Source organism: Squalius cephalus (assembly GCF_949319135.1).
Source record: "Squalius cephalus genome assembly, chromosome: 2".
Lineage (NCBI taxonomy): Eukaryota > Metazoa > Chordata > Actinopteri > Cypriniformes > Leuciscidae > Squalius > Squalius cephalus.
Window position 1 is genome coordinate 9504585 of NC_137123.1, and position 27995 is coordinate 9532579.

The 27995-nt window shown below is 37.3% G+C and overlaps 1 protein-coding gene across 1 annotated transcript; it reads right to left on the reverse strand.

Annotated features, from left to right (window-relative positions):
- Positions 1-231: 231 nt before the first annotated feature.
- Positions 232-27940, reverse strand: LOC307154731 (B-cell receptor CD22-like; the record flags this gene model as incomplete). Its single annotated transcript, XM_079864817.1, has 7 exons — positions 27922-27940; positions 27574-27646; positions 21820-22164; positions 21473-21721; positions 688-942; positions 330-584; positions 232-248 (listed from the first exon to the last, which is right to left on the reverse strand). Exons 1-7 carry the CDS (start codon positions 27934-27936, stop codon positions 232-234), a joined length of 1209 nt encoding a protein of 402 aa, XP_079720943.1. The 5' UTR covers positions 27937-27940.
- Positions 27941-27995: the final 55 nt, after the last annotated feature.

A 27995-nucleotide genomic window follows, 5' to 3' on the forward strand; every position in this document is an offset into this window, starting at 1 on the left:
TAAATCTCGTATCTCCGATTAAACATGATTTTGGGGAAATGTTGTGTTAATGTTGGTATACAACAGTATATGATAGCAATATAAGGTATAATACCAACTTTAACGATACAATGTTTAATAACTCAAAAAATATGCAGTTTTTTTAATTTCCTGAAAAATAATGGTTTTGGAGATACGCGGATTCCGCCCGACAACTACGATATTAAATTTGACATCATGAATCACCTTCCATTATTTCCCCAGATGAACTGATGCAATCACAGGATTTATTGGAGGATCTGTGTCAAATAGAAGGTATGAAAAATGAAAATATGATTCATAAAACTCACACATGACGTTTAAAGTTACAGCATCAGAGTATTTCTCTCCATGTTTATTGATGGACTTGCACTTGTATTCTCCACTGTCATCAGAGCTGATCTTTGAGATGCTGAAGATTCTTCCAGATCCTACAAAAGTTCCTCCTTTAAACCAGCTGATTTCTGCAGGAGGGTTTGAGTCACTGATGCAGTTCAGAGTCACTGAATCTCCCTCCACTATTACACCAGATCCACTTATCAACACTGAGACGTTCTTTGGAGGGTCTAAAACAGAGACATATTGATATCATTAACAATCATATTAAACTTGACATCAGAGATGTTTTGAGGATTTAATGTCACAGTTACTGAACCATCATTAACTCACACATGATGTTTAAAGTCACATTATCAGAGTATTTCTCCCCATGTTCATTGATGGACTTGCACTTGTATTCTCCACTGTCATCAGAGCTGATCTTTGAGATGTTGTAGATTCTTCCAGATCCTACAGTCGTTCCTCCTTTAATCCAGCTGATTTCTGCAGGAGGGTTTGAGTCACTGGTGCAGTTCAGAGTCACTGAATCTCCCTCCACTATTACACCAGATGGACTGATGAACACTGAGACGCTCCTGGGAGGATCTGAAACAAACAAACAAACAAACAAAACATTAATAAATAAAATTTGACATCACACTTAGTTGAGACTTATAAATCACAGAGTCACTGAATCTCCCTCCACTATTACACCAGATGGACTGATGGAGATCACAGGTTTCACTGGAGGATCTACAGATGTCAGGTAAAAGTATTTATCAGAGACGGCTGGTGGAAAATGTTCTAGGAAAGGCTGCAGTTGGTTATTATTGGACAATTTCAGCAAACATCCCAGTTTAATTTTTCACTGTTTTATGCTCAAAGTTAAAGAAAAAGTTTAAGCAAAAAAGTTAACAAGGAAAAACTATTAAGACTAGAATTTGAGAGGCTTGAAACATTTGAAATACAGACAAATGTTTTACCAAGTTCTGGATTAAGTTTGAAGATTTTTTTTTTTACTTTTCCTAATTTACAATCAATGTATATAGTGCAACTGCAAAAACTGAGAGGAAAAAAATACGTTACATTTGTTTAGAGATTTTTTATATACAACTACAATTTTGATACTTCTTTTCCTCGCTCCTCCGTCCTCCAGCCTGTGACCCGGAAACTGATCAAACTCAGCATCTTGAAGGACATCTCAATTCTCTCCATTCCCTTCACATGTCACAATAATTTTATTTATGCTTTACCTTTGCAGTTTATATAAATTATATATCAAACATTTATCAACAGGGCATCTTGCTTTATCTTTATTATTTATGAATTTCTTAAATAACCAAACTTTAACAACATAAGGGCAGATCCCTTGATCACAGCTGTTGATGCTTTGAAGTGACGCTCCAGTGATCAAGAATATTCCAATATACAAATAGAGCGCTTCTCATTTCTTATTTGTGTATCCTCGTTTCCTTTCCTCGTGTCTCAGTTCCACCCCCTGTAGTGGTGCTCGGTTACTCAGCGGTGAACACAGGGATTGTGGCAAAGGGACGTAACTTCTCCCTTCCCTCCTTCAGGGAACGGGGGTTACATTAGTAACCTAGACGTTCACATTCAGTCATCACTATGAGTTACGTATAAATAAATTTATACTGTATTTAGCGTCTAGGTTACTGATGTAACCCCCGTTCCCTGAAGGAGGGAACCGAGACGTTGCATGACTGACGAATTAGAATCGCGCCTGAGAACATATCATCATCGAAATTTAACAGAACCGCTCCAATGGACTAGCCTGGGTTTCCCCATACTGCCTTGCTCGCAGCGCGATTTTATTCACGCTGCTAGGCAGTCTGGACACCATGGACCAAATTTTCCCCTGAAAAAGGGAACCAATCACAGAACGGGGAGGGAGCAGCAAGACGATGACGACACCGAAGCAGTTTGTTTATATCTATGGATCCAACATGGCATCAGACTCGACGTTACCTTCTACCCTCATGTTTATCTTGCACAAACGGTAATATTCGCTAAATGCCATCGTGTACAAATAAATCTTTGACCCATCGTCTTTTTCCTCGTCGAATTTCTGTCACTCTACATACGTCATCTGGTATAATTGAATCGATTGGCTATGAGCTACATACAGGCGCATTTGATAGACATTCATAGCGCCCAATAAACGGCTCTGGGCATTCGTAAACCACGCCTCAAATACGAGAAAATGAACACGTGGTTCCCAGACCAAGTCTCAAATGAGACTTGGTCTGACGTTAGCCAGGCTACCAATGGACATTGTCGAGTGAGATTTGCATCGTGAACCCTGTGCTGTGGTTATAAAGGAAGCGATCAGAGACACTCCCCAAGTTTTCGCAGAGGAGCCGAGTGGTGCTCAACGTCAACGGGACGTAACTTCTCCCAGTTGAGAAAGACATACTGTTAAATGTATTAAAAATGCATTAAAGTATATTTGTATTGTACTAAAAACTAGGGCTGGGTAAAAAAATATCGATTTCTCGATTTTAATCGAGTCTCATTTTTACGAAACCATATTGATTCTTAAATCCCAAGAATCGATTAGTCATCCTGTTTTCAGACGATGAATGGATGGAACATTTTTGCGCGCATCCCATCCAATAAATCGCAATAATCTTTGTGCTTTGTTATTATTGATATGAAACAAAGTCTCAGATTTAAAATTACATACATTTTCTTACGAAATTCAAAAACATAATTTTTGGCACTGTGGCGTTAGATCGCTCTGGCGCAGCTCAGCTCTAGAGAAGCAGCACATGACCTTCTCTTCCGCCTTAATAATACCAGTTACAGCGCGAAATAAACATGAATGAGCATCTGAAAGTATGTTAAAATATAGAGTACAACTTATCGAAGTCCGTATCATGTCACATGGAATCGCTCATTCAGTGTTTCGACCGTGGAAAGACGTTAGTAAACAATGTCATGTAACCAGTGATGTAGTGGTGCCTGGAGAAGTGGGTATACTCTTAATTTTTTTAAGCGTCCCAGCAAAGGATGAACGCTCTGTGTTATAAACAGTGACATGTAAGACAAGTCTTGTATATTAGTTCACCCCAAAATGGGCCAGTATAGTATTTGCACATTATCATTTAACTTTTGCTGCTTGACTTCACGGAGAAAGGATCATTATGAAATTAATATTAGCCACAGAAAAGGTGCAGTTTTTGCAATTAATACTGGCTTTTAATTATTTATTAATACTAAATAATTATTAATTTTGAGTGACTATTCCTCAGTCCATCCACACATGAAAATTGGACAACTGTTGAAGGGATCACTGCATCGCTGTCTTTACTGGGTGCAGGGCCGTACGCAGGGTTTTATAAATACCGAGGTCCCAAAAATCAAACCAAAGATCTTGCTAGGCGGGTTGGGGGATTATTACCCCCTCGAGAAAATATAGATTTTCCTGATCTTGACGTGCATTTTAAGGTGTTTAAACAGTAGCTTTAAAAGCATGTCAGAGGGCAGTAGCATGAAGTTTTTTATCAGATATTTTTAAACATGAGAATCAGTTTAAATGTCGCAATGAACGATCCACGCTACAAAATGGAAATGCAGAATGTTTATGCTTATTGTTGACAATACACAATCACATATTCGAAACGGAAATGGCCTCAATAAGAAATGATTCAAGGATTATTTTGCATAGATGTTACATTTCAAACAAACGCCAATGCAATCCTTCTGTGTCCAGAGGCATTATGAGCAATTAGTATGAGCATCAAAGATCAGTTTCAGCTACTTTTTCTTTCCTAAATTAATCAGTGTTTTGGACTAATCTGTTAATTTAATCAGTGGTTCAATTGCGCACTTATAAAGACAGTCACTTGTCGCCACCTTCTGGCTTAATGATGCAAGTTGCACAAACACAGACAAGCGGAGTGATACAAACAGTGAAAAGTCTCAGTGCTGATACTGGGGAAATATTCGAACACATTCGAGGTAATGTTATACAAATACATTTAAACATTATATTTATTATAATAATGGCAATATATTTAAAAGGGTGCTTGTATTGTTAAATTGAGCTTATAGTTTCCACTGTCTTTGATAAAACTGATTATTCCTGTTTGTCATTTAAAACTTCGATCGAAAAACAGCTGTTTAGTTTAGCTACTTGTATGATCGTTAACTGAAGCGTGAAGCGTCGCGTTGGGATTCGCGCTCGGCTCGCACTTTTGTGAACATAAATCCCGCTTGCTTTAATTGGTCTCAAACACTTTGACATGACATTGACGAGCGGGTTTTTGTGTGCCGTAGCAGCTCAGATGAGGAGGTCAGTTATCGTCGTGATGGGCGAATCATTGCAGCACCAAATTAGAGTTAATATTAGGCAATTATTTCACAACTTTCATTATATAGGCTACACAAAACACACATCAGACGCACATCAGAGGGGATTTTAGAAGTGGGTATACGCAATGCCGACAGAACAAGAAGTGGGTATACGCCATATACCTGCGAATACCTTGCACTACACCAGTGCATGTAATGTCACATTTACCTCAGAAAAAACAAATCCAGTGACCATAAACTCGTCAGTCAGCTAGAAAAATGAACTCTGGAGAGGAGCATTTTGTTAAATATATGCACCATATTACATATTCATTATATTTTTTAATGTTCTTCAATAATGCATGTTTGAATAAATCTGGAAAGTTTTATTATGACAGCCACCATTTACATTTTTATATAATTTCATATAACTTTATTATTATAAAAATAAATAAAAGTGTATTTTAAGTGTTTGTATACAAATCAGTTCATTTTTACCTTCAATATTATAGTAGGCTAATGAAGCCAATAGGCTACTTGACTCCCATAGTTTACAATAATAGTTAAGAGATTTGTTTTCCTTGAGGAAATTTGCAATGTATTTTAGGGGAGAGCCGGGACAGTTGAAACACTTTTCAGATAAATGTCGTTTTCTAAGATAAGGTTACAGATAGAATTTTTATTTTAAGTAATGACAGAATTTACATTTTTGTGTGAACCATCCCTTTAATGTTTTCTAATGTGGTTATAATTGGTCATTGTTCTGTTTTATAAACATTTTCAATATTTTAAAGATATAAATATTTCTTGAGAGTCAAATCATCATATTAGAATGATTTCTGAAGGATGATGTGACACTGAAGATTGGAATAATGATGCTGAAAATTCAGCTTTGCCATCATAGGAATAAATTACACTTTACTATATATTTACATGCATATTTATACATTTTTAGTAAAGTTATTTTAATTTAGGAATATTTCAGAATATAACTGTTTTTAGGGTATGTTTGATCAAATGCAAGCTTAAGATGTGATCAGAAAAGTGATTTTTTTTTTGTGTGTGAAAGATGTATTTGATGTGACAATAAATGGTTTGCAACTCTTTTGTGAATTGTCTTATTTTGACAGTAATTATGAATATTAAATATAATCATCTTTATAATCGGTTGTAATTAGGCCTGAAAAAGACGTCTTTTCAACTCACTTTACAACCTAATTTAGATGCGAGTGGGACGTCCTTTTCTAGGCGTCTTTTCAACGACCTGAAAAAGACAGCTTTTCACCTTTCACTTTTCAACCAAATATTAAAGTTGTTTAGACGACTGGAAATGTCGTCTTTTCGACGTCTTTTCAACGCGTTTTTGCTGGGTGGGTAACGTTAGTCAGCTCATCTTTTTTGTTCTGCTTCACTTATGTTATAGCTCTTAAACCTTTAAAATGGAGTTTAGGAAGATGTATGTAACCACAGTCGTTAGCTTTGGTTAACCATTGAAGCATTTTCTCTTGTCAAAAGGCTTGACGCAACCGCCGATTTTGCGTGCAGATTAATTTCCGCCTATTTTAGACAGCCTAGTATTTTGGTATTGCATCACTCATATCTCTTAAACGTTTAAAATGGAGTTTAGGAAGATGTATCACCACAATCATTAGATTTGAATAGCTCTTAAAGGGGAAATGAAACGTCCATGTTTTGGCACTGGTAGTAGCTACATATATTAGAAAAATCACCTTGCCAAAAAATTTATTTTAAAAAGTTGTTAAAACCACAGATATGACAAAATTATTTTTGCAATATCTAGCTAGCGAGTCGCCATTTTGGAGTGACGTCACAGCCTACGTAACGGGGTTGGTTGGTTCTGCTGGTGAGTGAAGAGAGTGAAGCGTTACTGGACCGGACTGAATACGCAATTGATTTGAAATGGAGGAAGACGAACTTGAAAGACCTGTTGAGCCCGTGTGTCCCATTGCTTGCCTTGTCGATATTTGACATTTGAGTCGATACGGCGTGGGAACCGAGCAGTGGTACGTCGCTATGTCGAACAGCCGGTGATGGACATGGCCGTAGCCAGCTATGAGGTCACCGTGACCGAGGTCCGGACCTTGGTCATTTTTTTACATTCAAGAATAAAATTTCAAGCTCTCTGAATGATTAATTAGCCGTTTAAACCACCTCATATGAGTATTTGCAATTCATTTTCCTGTGAGAATCTAGCGCAGTGAACGGGGCTTGAGAGCGCGTTGTGAGGGCGCGGGTGCGATCCCGTGTTGCCAGATCCACCTAATGGAAAGGTGGCAGTAGTCTTCTGGACTTGTATTTCTGATTTAATGTCACACTTTAGGAAGTTATTAAAGTGGAAAGTTGCATGTTAGGGTTCGTGATATATTAATCTTATTTCCAAAACACAAGCTTTGAACTTATTTCGGATTATTATTTAAAAAAAAAAAAATGTTGCTTGTTTTTCGTAGCAATATCTGGCAACATTTTACTGTCGGCATTAATAAAAAAAAAGCTTATAGAAAAACTGTAATTGCTGACAGGAAGATACCACATTCGGTAAGACAAACGCAATGATCATCGTGATTATCTGTAAGAAATGTATAACATCAAAAACAATAGCATGATACTTTGCTATTGACTGTTGTTACAGAATGAAATATGACAAATACTGGCCAGCAGGAAGATGGCTTTTTTATTTTGTCATTTCAGTGAGCCAAGGATTGAAGAGTAGTCCACACACACACACACACACACACACACACACACACACACACACAAGCTATAACGTTAGCAAATAGCCTGTAAATAGTTTGTAACATGTCTGTAAAATGTAAAACATTATATTGAATAAAAAATTATTTCACAAACATCTACATGTGCATGTGCAGTTTGTTAACATAACGTTAGACGTCGTCTTTTTGTCTGGTACTAATAAACTTCACTAGCTAAACACTAAGTTAGCGTTATTTAGCTAGTTCATGCTTACAGCTGTTAGCTAACAATGACTGTCCCTAACGTTAGTTGTTCGCTGGTTTGACCAGCACATGCATCTTGTTAACGAGCCAGTGTGATATGAGAGGTTTGACATGATAATATGATAGCAGATGAACGCTTTTTATGCGTAGTTTAATGTTAAGATTTATGTCTTTCACTGCGTTTTACTGAACTCAGCCCAGAGCCTTTAAAGCCAACCAACCCTGTGACGTCACTGGTTAGAATACTGCACAATGGCGGCGCCCTGGCCGCGAAAGATACAACGTTTTTTTCTTTTTTTCTTTTATATGTTTACATTTGTCATGTTTCTTATATAATTGTTGATTATAGTGGAAATCCATTTTGTAAATCGTGTAAACTTGATTGACTGCTTCATTTCCCCTTTAAAGCCTTATCTCTTGTCAAAAGGCTCAACGTGACCGCAGACTTTGATGAACACTGGCAGCAGCGACGTCTGTGTCCGTACCATTCTTATCAATGACAGCGTAATCTCGTATCTCCCTGCTCCCAAGTCATAAATCTCGTATCTCCGATTAAACATGATTTTGGGGAAATGTTGTGTTAATGTTGGTATACAACAGTATATGATAGCAATATAAGCAGGGATGCACATAAGTGGTGCGCAGGTGCGCATGCGCTACCCAATTAAACAATGCGTACCAGATGAATTGCCGCAACCCTCATTTGCGTACCTAAGATTTGGGGATAGATTGGTGCGCAATCTGTGGTGTTGGATAGGCCTCAGAACTAGAGATGCGCGGATGGGCTATTTCATCCGCAACCGCATCGCAAAACTCATCATCCGTCCGCCATCCATCCGCACCAACGTTTTTGACCAATTTTCAAAACCGCACCCGCCCGCCATCCGCTGATTGGGCAATGCAAGGCGCTGCTGATGACAGCCGCGAGACTAGAAAACTCTCTTACCTCAGAATATCAGCAGTGAACTCCGTCTCCGATCGGCGCACATGGACAAAAATAAATAAATAATTTAAATAAATAAATAGCCTAAATTAAACGAACTTCGGCAAACCTGACCGTACAATATTTTCATTGTAGCCTAACAGAAAACGCATTTTGGCACATCATTTAGGATTTTTCATTGGTGCGCCATCAGCTAGCCTATGCCTACAAAAGACAGATGAAATTTAATATTAATAATTGATCCATGTCGGTATACACAGCCTAATATTTTACACTTAGGCTATAATTAAAAAATAGCCTAAACAATCAAGACAGCCTATTTAATTTTTTATTTATTAAAAGCACGAAATCGGTTAATGAAACATGGATTAAAATTAAGATACAATTAATACAAAACGAAATTCGCTTTAAAGAAATGCTTTGTGCTTTCTGTTTGAGGTCTCTGTGAAAGTTTGAAAGTCTTTTAGTGCCGTGGCGCTTTCAGAGTGGTCGCGTCCGTAATGGAGAACTGTCACTCACGTAAGATTGTTTTTTCCTCATAAATGACAAAATACTTAAAAAAAAAAAAAAAAAAGACAAACCATCAATTAAAAAAAAAAAAAAAAATATATATATATATATAAAAAAGGATGGATTTATAGCGTTTTGGGGGAAAAATGGATGGATGACCTTCTATTGCCTTTGTTTTTAATTATCCTTTTTTGAGTTTGTCACGTAAAGTTACCTCCTTCGCCGGCGTTACCATCTCAGATAATAACAAGTCTGCATAGACTCGACTAGGCCATATTAGCCTACTGCCTGATAAAAATGTGACTATTTTAAAGTGTGCTCGATTTTTTTTATTTTTTTTTTTTTATTTGGATGTAGGTATAGTCAGATAACAATATTTAACAATATATTAGGCTATGCATCCCTCTAATTTGTTCCTCCCGTGAGGTGGGTTAAGGAAAAAATGCATTTGAAAATGTGAGGACCAAGCAACAACCCCAGGTTCTCCCCTGAGAACAAGACCAAAAATGTTATGTGCACCCCTGAATATAAGGTATAATACCAACTTTAACGATACAATGTTTAATAACTCAAAAAATATGCAGTTTTTTTAATTTCCTGAAAAATAATGGTTTTGGAGATACGCGGATTCCGCCCGACAACTACGATATTAAATTTGACATCATGAATCACCTTCCATTATTTCCCCAGATGAACTGATGCAATCACAGGATTTATTGGAGGATCTGTGTCAAATAGAAGGTATGAAAAATGAAAATATGATTCATAAAACTCACACATGACGTTTAAAGTTACAGCATCAGAGTATTTCCCTCCATGTTTATTGATGGACTTGCACTTGTATTCTCCACTGTCATCAGAGCTGATCTTTGAGATGCTGAAGATTCTTCCAGATCCTACAAAAGTTCCTCCTTTAAACCAGCTGATTTCTGCAGGAGGGTTTGAGTCACTGATGCAGTTCAGAGTCACTGAATCTCCCTCCACTATTACACCAGATCCACTTATCAACACTGAGACGTTCTTTGGAGGGTCTAAAACAGAGACATATTGATATCATTAACAATCATATTAAACTTGACATCACAGATGTTTTGAGGATTTAATGTCACAGTTACTGGACCATCATTAACTCACACATGACGTTTAAAGTCACAGCATCAGAGTATTTCTCTCCATGTTCATTGATGGACTTGCACTTGTATTCTCCACTGTCATCAGAGCTGATCTTTGAGATGTTGAAGATTCTTCCAGATCCTACAATCGTTCCTCCTTTAAACCAGCTGATTTCTGCAGGAGGGTTTGAGTCACTGATGCAGTTCAGAGTCACTGAATCTCCCTCCACTACTACACCAGATGGACTGATGGACACTGAGACGCTCCTGGGAGGATCTAAAGACAAAAATTAAAATTCACAACACATAATAAAAAATTATGATTTTAATGTTTTTTAGACAATGTGCAGGTGATCATTAACTCACACATGACGTTTAAAGTTACAGCATCAGAGTATTTCTCTCCATGTTCATTGATGGACTTGCACTTGTATTCTCCACTGTCATCAGAGCTGATCTTTGAGATGCTGAAGATTCTTCCAGATCCTACAGTCGTTCCTCCTTTAAACCAGCTGATTTCTGCAGGAGGGTTTGAGTCACTGATGCAGTTCAGAGTCACTGAATCTCCCTCCACTATTACACCAGATGGACTGATGGACACTGAGACGCTCCTGGGAGGATCTGAAACAAACAAACAAACAAACAAAACATTAATAAATAAAATTTGACATCACACTTAGTTGAGACTTATAAATCACAGAGTCACTGAATCTCCCTCCACTATTACACCAGATGGACTGATGGAGATCACAGGTTTCACTGGAGGATCTACAGATGTCAGGTAAAAGTATTTATCAGAGACGGCTGGTGGAAAATGTTCTAGGAAAGGCTGCAGTTGGTTATTATTGGACAATTTCAGCAAACATCCCAGTTTAATTTTTCACTGTTTAATGCTCAAAGTTAAAGAAAAAGTTTAAGCAAAAAAGTTAACAAGGAAAAACTATTAAGACTAGAATTTGAGAGGCTTGAAACATTTGAAATACAGACAAATGTTTTACCAAGTTCTGGATCTGATTAAGTTTGAAGATTTTTTTTTTTTTTACTTTTCCTAATTTACAGTGAATGTATATAGTGCAACTGCAAAAACTGAGAGGAAAAAAATACATGTTACATTTGTTTAGATTTTTTATATACAACTACAATTTTGATACTTCTTTTCCTCGCTCCTCCGTCCTCCAGCCTGTGACCCAGAAACTGATCAAACTCAGCATCTTGAAGGACATCTCAATTCTCTCCATTCCCTTCACATCACAATTATTTTATTTATGCTTTACCTTTGCAGTTTATATAAATTATATATCAGACATTTATCAACAGGGCATCTTGCTTTATCTTTATTATTTATGAATTTCTTAAATAACCAAACTTTAACAACATAAGGGCAGATCCCTTGATCACAGCTGTTGATGCTTTGAAGTGACGCTCCAGTGATCAAGAATATTCCAATATACAAATAGAGCGCTTCTCATTTCTTATTTGTGTATCCTCGTTTCCTTTCCTCGTGTCTCAGTTCCACCCCCTGTAGTGGTGCTCGGTTACTCAGCGGTGAACACAGGGATTGTGGCAAAGGGACGTAACTTCTCCCTTCCCTCCTTCAGGGAACGGGGGTTACATTAGTAACCTAGACGTTCACATTCAGTCATCACTATGAGTTACGTATAAATATATTTATACTGTATTTAGCGTCTAGGTTACTGATGTAACCCCCGTTCCCTGAAGGAGGGAACCGAGACGTTGCATGACTGACGAATTAGAATCGCGCCTGAGAACATATCATCATCGAAATTTAACAGAACCGCTCCAATGGACTAGCCTGGGTTTCCCCATACTGCCTTCGATTTTATTCACGCTGCTAGGCAGTCTGGACACCATGGACCAAATTTTCCCCTGAAAAAGGGAACCAATCACAGAACGGGGAGGGAGCAGCAAGACGATGACGACACCGAAGCAGTTTGTTTATATCTATGGATCCAACATGGCATCAGACTCGACGTTACCTTCTACCCTCATGTTTATCTTGCACAAACGGTAATATTCGCTAAACGCCATCGTGTACAAATAAATCTTTGACCCATCGTCTTTTTCCTCGTCGAATTTCTGTCACTCTACATACGTCATCTGGTATAATTGAATCGATTGGCTATGAGCTACATACAGGCGCATTTGATAGACATTCATAGCGCCCAATAAACGGCTCTGGGCATTCGTAAACCACGCCTCAAATACGAGAAAATGAACACGTGGTTATCGAGTCTCATTTTTACGAAACCATATTGATTATTAAATCCCAAGAATCGATTAGTCATCCTGTTTTCAGACGATGAATGGATGGAACATTTTTGCGCGCATCCCATCCAATAAATCGCAATAATCTTTGTGCTTTGTTATTATTGATATGAAACAAAGTCTCAGATTTAAAATTACATACATTTTCTTACGAAATTCAAAAACATAATTTTTGGCACTGTGGCGTTAGATCGCTCTGGCGCAGCTCAGCTCTAGAGAAGCAGCACATGACCTTCTCTTCCGCCTTAATAATACCAGTTACAGCGCGAAATAAACATGAATGAGCATCTGAAAGTATGTTAAAATATAGAGTACAACTTATCGAAGTCCGTATCATGTCACATGGAATCGCTCAATCAGTGTTTCGACCGTGGAAAGACGTTAGTAAACAATGTCATGTAACCAGTGATGTAGTGGTGCCTGGAGAAGTGGGTATACTCTTAATTTTTTTAAGCGTCCCAGCAAAGGATGAACGCTCTGTGTTATAAACAGTGACATGTAAGACAAGTCTTGTATATTAGTTCACCCCAAAATGGGCCAGTATAGTATTTGCACATTATCATTTAACTTTTGCTGCTTGACTTCACGGAGAAAGGATCATTATGAAATTAATATTAGCCACAGAAAAGGTGCAGTTTTTGCAATTAATACTGGCTTTTAATTATTTATTAATACTAAATAATTATGAATTTTGAGTGACTATTCCTCAGTCCATCCACACATGAAAATTGGACAACTGTTGAAGGGATCACTGCATCGCTGTCTTTACTGGGTGCAGGGCCGTACGCAGGGTTTTATAAATACCGAGGTCCCAAAAATGATCTTGCTTGGCGGGTTGGGGGATTATTACCCCCTCGAGAAAATATTGATTTTCCTGATCTTGACGTGCATTTTAAGGTGTTTAAACAGTAGCTTTAAAAGCATGTCAGAGGGCAGTAGCATGAAGTTTTTTATCAGATATTTTTAAACATGAGAATCAGTTTAAATGTCGCAATGAACGATCCACGCTACAAAATGGAAATGCAGAATGTTTATGCTTATTGTTGACAATACACAATCACATATTCGAAACGGAAATGGCCTTAAATAAGAAATGATTCAAGGATTATTTTGCATAGATGTTACATTTCAAACAAACGCCAATGCAATCCTTCTGTGTCCAGAGGCATTATGAGCAATTAGTATGAGCATCAAAGATCAGTTTCAGCTACTTTTTCTTTCCTAAATTAATCAGTGTTTTGGACTAATCTGTTAATTTAATCAGTGGTTCAATTGCGCACTTATAAAGACAGTCACTTGTCGCCACCTTCTGGCTTAATGATGCAAGTTGCACAAACACAGACAAGCGGAGTGATACAAACAGTGAAAAGTCTCAGTGCTGATACTGGGGAAATATTCGAACACATTCGAGGTAATGTTATACAAATACATTTAAACATTATATTTATTATAATAATGGCAATATATTTAAAAGGGTGCTTGTATTGTTAAATTGAGCTTATAGTTTCCACTGTCTTTGATAAAACTGATTATTCCTGTTTGTCATTTAAAACTTCGATCGAAAAACAGCTGTTTAGTTTAGCTACTTGTATGATCGTTAACTGAAGCGTGAAGCGTCGCGTTGGGATTCGCGCTCGGCTCGCACTTTTGTGAACATAAATCCCGCTTGCTTTAATTGGTCTCAAACATTTTGACATGACATTGACGAGCGGGTTTTTGTGTGCCGTAGCAGCTCAGATGAGGAGGTCAGTTATCGTCGTGATGGGCGAATCATTGCAGCACCAAATTCGAGTTAATATTAGGCAATTATTTCACAACTTTCATTATATAGGCTACACTAGACACACATCAGACGCACATCAGAGGGGATTTTAGAAGTGGGTATACGCAATGCCGACAGAACAAGAAGTGGGTATACGCCATATACCTGCGAATACCTTGCACTACACCAGTGCATGCAATGTCACATTTACCTCAGAAAAAACAAATCCAGTGACCATAAACTCGTCAGTCAGCTAGAAAAATTAACTCTGGAGAGGAGCATTTTGTTAAATATATGCACCATATTACATATTCATTATATTTTTTAATGTTCTTCAATAATGCATGTTTGAATAAATCTGGAAAGTTTTATTATGACAGCCACCATTTACATTTTTATATAATTTCATATAACTTTATTATTATAAAAATAAATAAAAGTGTATTTTAAGTGTTTGTATACAAATCAGTTCATTTTTACCTTCAATATTATAGTAGGCTAATGAAGCCAATAGGCTACTTGACTCCCATAGTTTACAATAATAGTTAAGAGATTTGTTTTCCTTGAGGAAATTTGCAATGTATTGTAGGGGAGAGCCGGGACAGTTGAAACACTTTTCAGATAAATGTCGTTTTCTAAGATAAGGTTACAGATAGAATTTTTATTTTTTGTGATTAACAACTCACATATGTGTTCTCTTAGTATCATGTGTTATTCTGTACTAATATAGAATGATTTAAGTAAAATTTGACTTTGAACGGTAGTTGTGCTTTGTTTCAATCGTCCCGCCTGAGCGGGACGATTGCAGCACAGGGGTGGGACGGATGAAACATAACAGTTTAAACGGCAACTATTCATCTAATGCTTATTTTTTTGAACAATACCTGACAAGTAACTTATGTACATATTGTTACAAACATATTTTGTAATTTATTTTAATTTAAAGGTTCATATTAACCATTTTTGTTATGGCGCCCAATAAACAATAGGCGATAAGCATATGCTCATTTTGTAATCTTTCTAACAGGCTATTTTGACGAAGACAGACAAATCCGTTTACAATTAATTTTCTTACATTTCTTCCTTGAGTCATATTGAGTGTTTGCTAGTTGAATAGCCTGTTATAATGAAGAAAACAAGGTTAACCAGAAGACGATAAATGACATTTATTGAAGATTGAAGATTGGACAATTGATGATTATTATACAGAGATAACATGTGTTGCGTAATTGAAAATTAATTTGCATTAAAAGAAACACAAGTCTAGGAACAGTATATGAATCTATGAACAGTATAGGCTATGACCAGGTTTAACGGGCAGGACGCGTTGTCGGGACGGTTTAAACACTTGTTTCAACCGTCCCGACAGCGCCTCCTGTCAGTTAAACCTCTTTTGCGCTTAAACTAAAAAACTCTGATATTGCACACTTAAAGGGACTATGTGTAGGAATTTCTCCCATCTAGTGGTGAAACCAAAATAAGGTGAAACCTTATGTACCAAAAAGCTATGACAGGATGTCTTATAATAGCACTTCGAGTTTTTCTTTGGGTGAACAGGTTTGTTATTTAAAACAAACTGAAACAACGAAAAAAAATTACTGACTGTGAAAAACATTAACTATTAAATCTGATTTTAAAATCTGGTTTTAACAGAAAAGAATTTTATTTGAAAATTGCAGTGATAATTCATTCTCTCTCTTCCAGCGCGTGCGCGCCTTTCTCTCTCTCTCTCTTGCTCTGCATCTCGCGCACGCACCTCTCTGTGTCTCTCTCTCTCTCTTGCTCTGCGTCTCGCGCGCACCTCTCTCTCTCTCTCTCTCTCTCTCTCTCTCTCTCTCTCTCTCTCTCTCTGCGTCTCGCGCGTGCACCTCTCTCTGTTTCTCTCTCTCGCTCGCTCGCTCTGCGTCTCGCATGGCAGAGAGGAGCAGCATTTTAATTCAGTTAAACACAGATATTATGTTGCTTCTCTAATTTTACATGCAAGTATAGCCGAAATCATTTGTCTTAATGGGTCGCGTTTCAGTCACTATTTCATATTAATTCCGTTGTTTTTTCTCCCTTTCCCCCCGTGATTTTGTCTATATCGCGAATATAAGACGATCCCCCATTTTTCAGCCTATTTTTAGGACAAAAACCTTGTCTAATATTCGGGTATATACGGTAATAAAGTACACAACCAAGCAATGAAAAAAAAAGCTTGTAATTAAGACCTTAACATTGACTTACCTGTCGAGAAGAAAGCAGGCAACTTCAGGGTCTCTTTTAAAAGCTTTCTCCTGCATTAGCTATCCCGACATTAACCCTTGTTTTTGTAATCTCCGGTCACGTTTCCTTTTACGGTCTATTTTGGACTTTTTCGACGACGAGGACTTCTTATCCTGTGACTCAGCATATGTATGAATGAACGGTGTATAAATAACCGTGCAGTGCAGCCTTTTAAACTTGCCGCGGCAGTGACAAGCGCCTCTCTCTGCTCTGCTCCTCCGCTTCTGCTGGCTTCAGTCACGTGACGCTGGTTCTGAACGAAAACGCGTTGTGGAAACGCGTTGGCCTAGTACTTTTTGTCCCTCTCTGCTATTATAGTTTTTCAAGATGGCGGAACTACATGGAAGCCTCCGTGGACTTACCCGTCCCATGTATATAAAGATAATAAATTCTTCGTTTACGAGGATTAGTCAGATCATTGGCAGAGGTATTTGTACTCCATTGAGGGCATATTTATGAATAAAAATATTGATTTTAGATAATAAAATACCTAAAAAGCTACACATAGTCCCTTTAAGGGTGTGTTGCAGTACTAATACACCTGCTGTATTATCATTACAATGGCACATGAAACAATAAATCCAACTTGTCAGTCCAAAAAAAGTACCGCACGAAAAAATTCACATACCGCACTAAAAAACAGCTTTGCGGCTTTAACTCCAAAACGGCACGACGTAAAGAAGAAATATTTTCGCAGGTATGTTAGGCATTGCGTGCTGTACGTGCTAACGAAATTTGACGTACATGACGTGAGTGGTTTTCAAGGAAATCTCAGTGTTTCATCCGTCCCGCGTTTCAATCGTCCCGGCTCTCCCCTACCTGATATCCAAAATAATCAATATTGAATCGAATCGAATCGTAATTGAAATCGAATCGAATTGCAAGCTTGTGAATCGAAATCGAATCGAATTGTGAAATTTGTGTCAATACCCAGCCCTACTAAAATCATACTCAAGTACATTTTTAATATATTTAATTGTACGTCTTTTTCACCTTGGCTCCCTTCCCTCCTTCAGGGAACAGGAGTTACATTAGTAACCTAGACGTTCCCATTCAGTCGTCACTATGAGTTACGTCAGTGATTGATGAATTGGGATCCCTAAGAAAAACGCCACAAACACTGTCTTCCAGCGCCTCATGTAAACCGCCTGATCCCCCGCACCCTCGGAGAAGGAGAGGGCTTTACACAGAGAAGTCAATCACTGCTGTTCCTGCTTGTTAACGCCTACTTGTCACTGTTCTGCCATTTTCACTATGATGGTATAAATAAATTAATTAATTAAATAAGTAAATAAATAACCCTTTAACTTTGAGTTCAAAACTGAATGGTAGAAACTTAGAAGAAGTGAATTATTTTTTGAGTCTATTTACCCGTGGAAGAATACACATATAGGATCACCGCATATGGGCACCAGTCCAGCACAGGGGCTGACCACTGACCAGAGTCACTTCTGACTCCAGAGGAGGAGATGGCGGGCGAGTTGTGACATGAGATGGGAGCGTAGATCACCTTGACGGTTTATGTACGCATATCGATGTGTTGTCCGTTCGGACCAGTATATGCTTGTCTTGCAGCAACAGCAGAAACCGGCGGAGAGCAAGGAATACTGTGAGCAACTTGAGACAATTGATCTGCCACTGGAGTCGAGTTTGCTCTTTCCCAGTTGACCTGAAGCCCCAGATGGCTGAGGTGTCTGAGCACCAGGTCCCTGTGTTCACACAACTGATCTCGCGAGTGGGCCAAGATGAGCCAGTCATTGAGATAGTTGAGGATGCGAACACCAACCTCCCGTAACAGGAAAAGGGCGGCCTCCGCGACCTTTGTAAAGACGCCGGGTGACAGGGAGGACTTTGTACTGGTATGCTCGTTCCTCGGACTCAAAGTGTAGGAACGTTCTTGTGTCGAGAGAGAATTGAGACATTAAAGTATGCGTCCTTCAGGTCGATCGCTACAAACCAATCTTAGGGACGAACACATTCGAAAAGGTGTTTCTGTGTTAGCATTTTGAACGGAAGCTTGTGAAGGGCCGATTCAAAACACGCACATCCAAGATTTGCCGTAACCCACCACTCTTCTTGGGAACAATGAAGTTGGGCTGTAAAACCCTGACCTTACATCGGCTGGAGGGACCGGCTCGATCACGTCCTTCGCCAGGAGAAACATGAGGTCTGCAAAATCTGCATGCAGAACAGGGGCCTCTACATTCACCACTGAGGTTAAACGGATGCCACTAAATCTGGCACTGGGAGAACTGAATCGCATAGCCAAGTCTGATTGTCCGAATGAGTCAGCGTAACGGGCTGGGAAGCTCTAGCCAGGCTCCCAGCAACCGAACCAGCAGGACCAATGGGACCACAGACGCACCCGTGGAGGGGCAGCGAGGTGGAGGACAGGGACCCGTCCCGGAGTGGGGTCTGAGTGTGCAGTGCAACACTTACATGGCTCCACAGTTTGCCAGGGGTGCGTGAGAAAGCATGCCGCTTGTTCTGAGACACTGCTTATAATTGATAGGGATTAAAGGGATAGTTCACTTTGAAATAAAATTTTGGTATGTTTTAGCTTACCTCAAGGGCATCCAAGATGTGGATGTCCTTTTTTCCGCAGTAGTTTTAATTTTGATATTTTTAGGTCAAACCGTTCTTGTCTGTCAGTCATATAATGCAGGTATACAGTCACTGTCTCAAAGAGCATGCACAGAGTCCAAATTAAAACAATTCCACATCGTCCAAATTAATCAATTCCCCATCGTAAGTACACATTGACGGCCTAAGACACGAAACGAGCGGGTTGTGTGAGAAAACGAACAGTATTTATATCGTTGTTACCTCTTGAACACAGCCGCGTCTAAATGATCTGAGGGCGCGGGCGGGTATAGATATATACACTAGATGTCGCCTTGGCTACGGTTTCGTTCCAATGAACTGCAGTAGCCAAGGCGACGTCTATGTATATATCTATACCCGCCCGCGCCCTCAGATCATTTAGACGCGGCTGTGTTCAAGAGGTAACAACGATATAAATACTGTTCGTTTTCTCACACAAACCGCTCGTTTCGTGTCTTAGGCCATCAATGTATACTTACTTAAAATATCAAAATTGAAACTACTGCGGAAAAAAAGACACCTACATCTTGGATGCCCTTGAGGTAAGCTAAAACATACCAAAATTTTATTTCAAAGTGAACTATCCCTTTAAAAAAGAAGAATGGGAAGATGTTTATCATTATGTGGTGGTTGTGTACACACACTGCTGATACATTTATGTTCAAACACTATGTAAAGTGAATTTTGCAAAATAGGTGCCTTTAAAAATCTTTAAAAATCTTATAATACTTCAGAGCACAGACTTACAGTACCAGTCAAAAGTTTGGAAACATTACTATTTTTAATGTTTTTGAAAGAAGTCTATTATGCTCATCAAACCTGCAGTTAAAAAAAAAAGTAATATTATGAAATATTATTACAATTTAAAATAATGGTTCTCTTTTTTAATATATTTTAAAATGTAATTTATTTTTGTGATGCAAAGCTGAATTTTCATCAGCAAGTACTCCAGTCTTTGGTGTCTTATGATCCTTCAGAAATCATTCTAATATGATGATTTGATACTCAGTTATTATCAATGATGGAAACAGTTGTGCTGTTTAATATATTTTTTTGGAATACTTTTTTCAGGATTCATTGATGAGTAAAACGTTAACAGCATTTATTCATAAAAACAGCATTTATTCAAAATAAAAACATTTCTAACAATATAAATCGTTACCATCACCTTTTATCAATTTAACGCATCCTTGTTGAATTAAAGTACTAATTTCTTAAAAAAAAAAAATAGTTATTGTTCCCAAACTTTTGAACGGTAGTGTATATTGTTACAAAAGATTTCTATTCTAAATAAATACAGTTCTTTTAAACTTTTTATTCATCAAATAATCCTGAAAAAAGTATCTCAGGTTATAAAAAAAATATTAAGCAGCACAACTGTTTCCGACATTGATCATAAATCAGCATATTAGAATGATTTCTGAAGGATCATAAGACACCAAAGACTGGAGTACTTGCTGATGAAAATTCAGCTTTGCATCACAAAAATAAATTACATTTTAAAGTATATATATATATATATATAAAAAACATTATTTTAAATTGTAATAATATTTCATAATATTACTGTTTTTTTTTTTTTTTAACTGCAGGCTTGATGAGCATAAGAGACTTCTTTCAAAAACATTAAAAATAGTAACGTTTCCAAACTTTTGACTGGTACTGTAAGTCTTAAAATCTTTTTAAAGGGAACACTTCACAGATTATTGTAGATTTTTATTTTAAATTTACAAAAAGCATCAGAAGTTTAATTTTATGAAAATAATAATAATATAATAATAACTTTTTTTTTAATATAGCACTTTTAAAGCAGCTTCTTAAGGCGCTTTACATAATAGAACAAGCACATTTAAAATACAACACACAGTGAAAAAAATAGAATGAACAAAGATAAAAAAAAAAGTCAAGTAAAAGCTAACCTAAAAATATGCGTTTTCAAATGAGAGAGCAAATGTAAAATTTATATTTTTATATTTTATACAAAATATAAATTTTACAAAAAATATTCAACTAAAACTTCAAGAAAACAAATTTTAGGAAAAAAAAAAAAATCAGTGCGATTTTTTGAGCGCAGGACCAAACTTTTCCACTAGATGACATCCAGACTCCTCTGATGACCATATAAGGACTCTTCGATTTCCATATATGGATTAAGTGATATAAACTACAGTCTGCATGCTTTCAAATGCTTTATAGTTTGTCAAGATTACTTTAGGTTTAGACTAAGATATTATTATTATAAATGTATAATGGCAAGTGTCCCACGGGTGTTGGATAGTCTTAAAAATAGTGGTTAAAACATTTTTATAAATCATAAATTCAGATATTTATTCCTTGTAATGTTTGAAAGTCAATCTGTACTCACACATGACATTGAGCTGAACAGCAGGAGAGATGTGAGTGTGTCCATCTACAGCACAGCTATATCTGCCTGAATCCTCTCTTCTGACTGACTGCAGCAGGAGTTCATTGTTTCTGTCTCTTCTCTCAGTTAATGGCTGTGAATTTCTGTACCAGATGAATGTTGCTCTGTCAGTCAGAGCGCAGCTGCTTTTACATCTCAGAGTGACTGAATCTCCCTCTGTCACTCTCTCAGGAGACTCCACCTGAAGATCTGAACACAACACACACATTATATCTAGTGCTGCTGTCATACACTGATTATTATTCAACATAATGCACAGAAGAAGAGATAAACCTCACCAAAGTCACCTGTGACAGTAAGAGTCACTCCTGAATCACCAGTATATGTTCCATCAGGTTTATCAGTGATGATTCTGAAATAGTACATGTGTGAATCCTTCAGTGTCACATGGCTCAGTCTGACGGTGCAGTTCTGCTGTTTATCTCCCAGATACTGAAGCCTCTGACTGTATTCAGGGTCCTTAGACAGATCTGGAGGCTCATCACCCTTTTCAGGGTTTTTGGTCCAGAACGCTTCCTTTATCTGATGTCCAGTAGGGTATGTATAAGTGCATCTCATTATCACTGTTGAGTCCTTTAGTGCACAGATGTGTGAAGGACTGTAACTCACACTCCAATCATCACTAGAAACCCCTGAAACACAGAATTCATCAAACTGTAAATGTTGTTTTATCTGTTATATTGGGCCATGAAACATGACAATACTTTATTACTATATGAAAACAGCGACTCATTACAGGAAATATAAGATAAATGTAAATAAATAATCTCAGTGTGAATTACTTTAAGACAGAGGAGTGAAGAGAGAACCAAGAAATCAGCCAAAAACAACAAGCTGCACAATTACAGTTTTTCTGAATTGCTAAAGCACATTTCTTGAAACCATCACTCACTTTCTCAAAACCTTAAACACAAAAGCAAATGTTCAAAACTCATTCAGAGAATCTCTGACTCTTCTGGCAAAATCAAACAATGCTTTCAGATCTTACACACATCAGTCAATATTAGAAACACTACAGATCATTCGTTAGACACTACATGAAGAATGGAGAACACAGAATCCAAAGCATGCAGTTACAGGAGAAATATTTAGTTATATATTGTAACAAAGTAAACAAATTTTGCAATTATGTAAAAATAAAGTAGTGCTGACACCTGACAGTGGTGAGTGAATAAATACTGTATGCACTGCAAGTACTGTATAGTATTGCACTGAATATTGTATAGTATTGAATGTCTGTATATTCAGCATTTGCATACTGTGAAATACAGTGACCAACTGCAGAAGCCCAAAAGGTTACAGTAAAAAACTGTAAATGAAAAGCATGTTACTGTAAAGTACAGTCAGAAGAGTTGAGCAACTACAGAATCAAGGTCAGTGAGAGAGATTTATTCTGCTTCAGCTTCACGTCTTCATGTCGGTCCGGCCGGAGAATATCATCTCTGCAGGAGAAGAGAAAAACCCTGAAGCAGATCCAGCCTTGACAACATTCTCCACACCTTCCTCTTCCTCTTCCTCCTCGTTCATCACCTCTTTCACACACTCTTCCTCCTCTTATACTCATACTCTTCCTCCTCTTATACTCATACTCTTCCTCCTCTTATACTCACACTCTTCCTTCTCCAACTCACACTCTTCACCCTCTTATACACACACTCTTCCTCCTCTTATACTCACACTCTTCCTCTTATACACTCTTCCTCTTATAATCATACTCTTCCTCCTCTTATACTCATACTCTTCCTCTTATACACATACTCTTCCTCCTCTTATACTCATACTCTTCCTCTTATACACATACTCTTCCTCCTTTTATACTCATACTCTTCCTCCTCTTATACTCATACTCTTCCTCTTATACTCATACTCCTCTTACACACATACTCTTCTTCCTCTTATACTCATACTCTTCCTCCTCTTATACTCTTCCTCTTATACACACACTCTTCCTCCTCTTATATTCATACTCTTCCTCCTCTTATACTCATACTCTTCCTCCTCTTATACTCACACTCTTCCTCCTCTTATACTCATACTCTTCCTCCTCTTACACACATTCTTCCTCCTCTTATACTCATACTCCTCCTCTTATACTCATACTCTTCCTCCTCTTACACACACTCTTCCTCCTCTTATACTTATACTGTTCCTCATCTTATACTCATACTCTTCCTCCTCTTATACTCACACTCTGGGACCGCAGCCCCAGCAGTTTCACCCCAGCAGTTTTGCCCTGTCACATTTCATTTTTAAATCTTAGCGACTGTTCTGTCCTAAAACTATCTAATGGTTATTGTTACTCCTGCTGCTATTTTTTGCTCCTGCTGTTACTCCTTTAACCCTTGTGTGGTGTTCATATTTTTGTTACTCAGCCAGTGTTTGTGGGTCTGGTGGACCCACTGCATTTTTGGGTTTTTAATTCAACACAATCAAAAATGTTATGTTAAAATACTCAACAGATGTTTACTTCATCCCAATTACAAGCAATATAAACAGCATATATGGTTAATATTTTCTCTTTACCTTTGTTAGATCACATTTAAGAATTGCAACCTCATGTGGGAATGGCAGGAGTAGAAACACAAAACTCACCCTAGCACTCTTTCACACTTACACACAATCTCTCTCTCACACGCACGCACACACACACTCATGCACACACATACACACACACCCACAACACACACACAAAACACACACCCACACACACACACACACACACACACACACATATACATGCACATACACACACACACTCACTTGGATATGTGGTGTACGGTCACTCTCCATAGGCATAATGGTTTTTCTAATGTACAAACTGTATAATCTATCCCCCTACACTAACCCTACCCCTAAACCTACCAATCACAGACAACTTTTGGCATTTTTTGAATTTCAAAAAACTCCATTTAGTATGTTTTAGTATGAGGACACAGATGTCGTCATAAACCATGTTTACGTTGTAATACCCATGTCATTATACACATTTGTGTCCTCATAAACCATATACAAGAACATACACACACTAACAGCAGGCCCTGACAGGAGGAGGACAGAGTAAAGGTACACAGGACCTACAATTTCCATACTTTTATTAGCCCCGGGTCCAGTGGACCCGAACATCCTCTGTGTAATGTAAATGTGTAGGGGGGGTGTACAGTGTGTTTTCATTGAAAAGGTGTTCTGATATATATTCCTCACAGAAAATGAGCCAAGGCCATTGAGTCTCAGTTTGAAAAAATAATTTATTGTATAATTTTTCTTTTGATAAAAAATGAAAACGGGTCCAACAGACCCGAACACCATACAAGGGTTAATGAAATAAAATAATGCTTGTGTCATGAACACTTCAATCTCCAAAAACGAACAGCCTGGTATAATAAACACACTTTATTTTTGAAAGCCTGGCATAACAAACTTTTGCATAGACATTCAAAGGGCAGTTATTAGTCTAAAGTCAAGATAACTCTTAATTCCTTAAGTTAATTAATTCTGCCTGGGGTTAATGCGTAAACTTGAACACAAATAAAACTTAATTTCAAACAGGCTGAAAGTGTGAACATATTATTAATTTGTTGGAGACATAACCAAGAATACAATTTAATTTAAATTTACCTTTCAGTTAGGGCTGGGCGATTTAAATCGCGATATTATGCGCATTTCGTCAGTAAAGCCGGTTCCTTGATTAGTAGTAAATCGCCTTCACCTGCTTTCAGATGAAGCGGCATTTAGGGCTGAGGAGATAATTAAGTGATTAATTTAGTGATTATTGAGCGTTATTGAAGACACCTGATGTTAACAAGCAGAATCACTGAAGAAGAAAATCACAAATTGTAAGTTACCATTAAGGTGATGGGTGTTTGCTTTAGTTGGGCTCTAGAGCATTATATGTTTACTTTAATATTTACTGTTGTTTGTCTGCTGTTATTGATTTATAACAGTCAAATTAACAAAGTAAAATGTTATCTTATAGTGTTGGTTATGTTTTTACATAATCATGCTGTGATCTGAAAAAGGAAACTTATTGAGATAGTTTGGTTTAACTTGTTAGCAGCAGTTTAGTGATTCTTCAGCCTATGATTATCAGTACTTTACTTATAATTCAAAATATTTAATAAACATTGTTCTGATCAAAAGACATTCATATAAATTAATTTAAAACACAGACATCAATAATCAGCCTGTGAATCTCAACAATGGTGACAATACTAAAGCATGTTGCAGTGGCTGCCACCAATCACAACTCATTAATGGCTCCCATCATGCATTGCGGTATGAATAAATTATGATCTGAATTGTCTATGTAATTTACTTTTCCTAATTGAATATTCTGCTCCTCACCATTGTTGAGATGCATAGACTGAATCTTAACATCTGTGTGTGCCTAAAATAATGATTTTTTTTTTTTTTAAACAACTTTTAAGAAATCCTTTATATTATATCAAAAATTTTGGGCATTTATGCAGATTCATTAACCAACAACATAAATCGAAGTCAGAAAGAAGGATTTTAATGAGTTCAGTGATCAAGTTCAAATGATGATTGTCATAACATAACCAACACCATCAGAACACTTTTTTCTTTGTTCAACTGGTGATTATAATTCAGAAACAACAGACAAACAAAATCTAAAGTTAATAATATATGGGTCAAGAGTCCAACTAAAGCAACCATTGATCGTCATAACGGTAACTTACAATTTGTGATTTTCTCCTTCAGTGATTCTGCTTGTTAACATCAGGTGTCTTCAATAATGTTCAATCATCACTAAATTAATCACTTAATTATCTCATTAACTTAAACACTCTTGAGTGTGGACTCATACACTCCCAGGAGTGTTAATTTAACACTGGAGTTTTTGCTGTGTACAAAGAGCCGTAGTTAACTGACAAGCTGAGCCATATCGCATTAATTATCGCTGGCGATACGTCCGCGATATGCAATATTGCACAGCTTGTCAGTTAACTACGGCTCTTTGTAGTAAATGCCGCTCCATCTGAAAGCAGGTGATGGCGATTTACTACTAATCAAGGAACCGGCTTTACTGACGAGATGTGCATAACAATATCGCGATTTAAATCGCCCAGCCCTACTTTCAGTGCGGACATACCATTATGTTACCATTACCACAATTACAGAAAACACAGCCTCTTCTGTGTGTGCAACACCTCACACATAATATCGATCAATCAGTGTTTTTCAGCCGTGGAAAGAAGTCAATAAAACAGCTGGAGAACAAGTACATCACATAACGTTACATAACGCTGGAGAAGCATAACATTACATTTACCCCAGGAAAGCCATTTACTGACCAAAGCACATTAGTTGGCTAGAAAAATTATCTATAGAGACCATTTGCTAAATATGTGCACTCTATTAGCCTACATATTTATTAGATTTTTACCTATATCACTACAATATTATTATGTTGTTAGTATAATAAAAACACATTATATTTAATTAGAGTTGTTATTTTTGACCTTTAATAATAATAGCTGACAGGGCTCTGTATGTTTACAGCAATGTGTGAATTTTTTTATTTCCTTGAGAAAAATAAACATGTATCTATTGTACCTAAAGTTTATCCAAATTAATCGATATTGAATCAAATCGGAATCAAATCACAATAATTGAATTCGAGAAAGAGATTGAAAATGAAGGTTTTTTTTTACACCCCATCAATCCCCCTTTCATAATCATCACTCCAAACTAAACTCAAAAGTTGGCAGCCCTGATGAGCTTTGATGGAGGGTGTTGCTGAAAAGCAGAAGAAAATTTACAGACAGAGTGAAGAGAGTTTTGTCCAATCAAATGCTCTGAACTTTGAGAAAGTCCCTCCCCCTAAACCATGTGACACTGACCAGCAAGTAGCAAAAGACTATTGGACATTTCTAAAAGGAGTGTTTGACATGTTCAACACAAACTTCCTGTTTCAGAGAGAAATATGTGAGAACAGGACAGAAGAAAGTGCAGATCAGCCGCTCATGAGGCCTTAAATAAAACATCAGAGTGTTTCTAATGTGAATGTAAGAGAGACTCACCGTGAATCATGAGCAGAAAGAAGATCAGAGGAAGAGGAGGAGCCATTCTGACCCACATCAGCATAACATATATCTATAATACAGCATTCAATTCAATTCACATTAATAAGTTATGTAGGCCCTATTTCAGAAATGTACATATACAAAATAACAGTTAATCACAAAAAATTAAACAATGTAATAATTTAAGGCAGAAACAATGAGCTCATTGAAGTAATGAATACTTGCGTTGATATATTCATCTCTTAAACAAGTATATGTAAATCACCCTATTCTTATCATTTCTCATGTAAAGACACGTATGTTATATGAGCAATAATCATTTAAGCAAGAGTGTGTTTGTCTTACCGTGTTGAAGCTCATCAGATCAACAGCAACCAAATGACTGACTGTTTTAACACAAGCACTTTAGCTTTACAGTG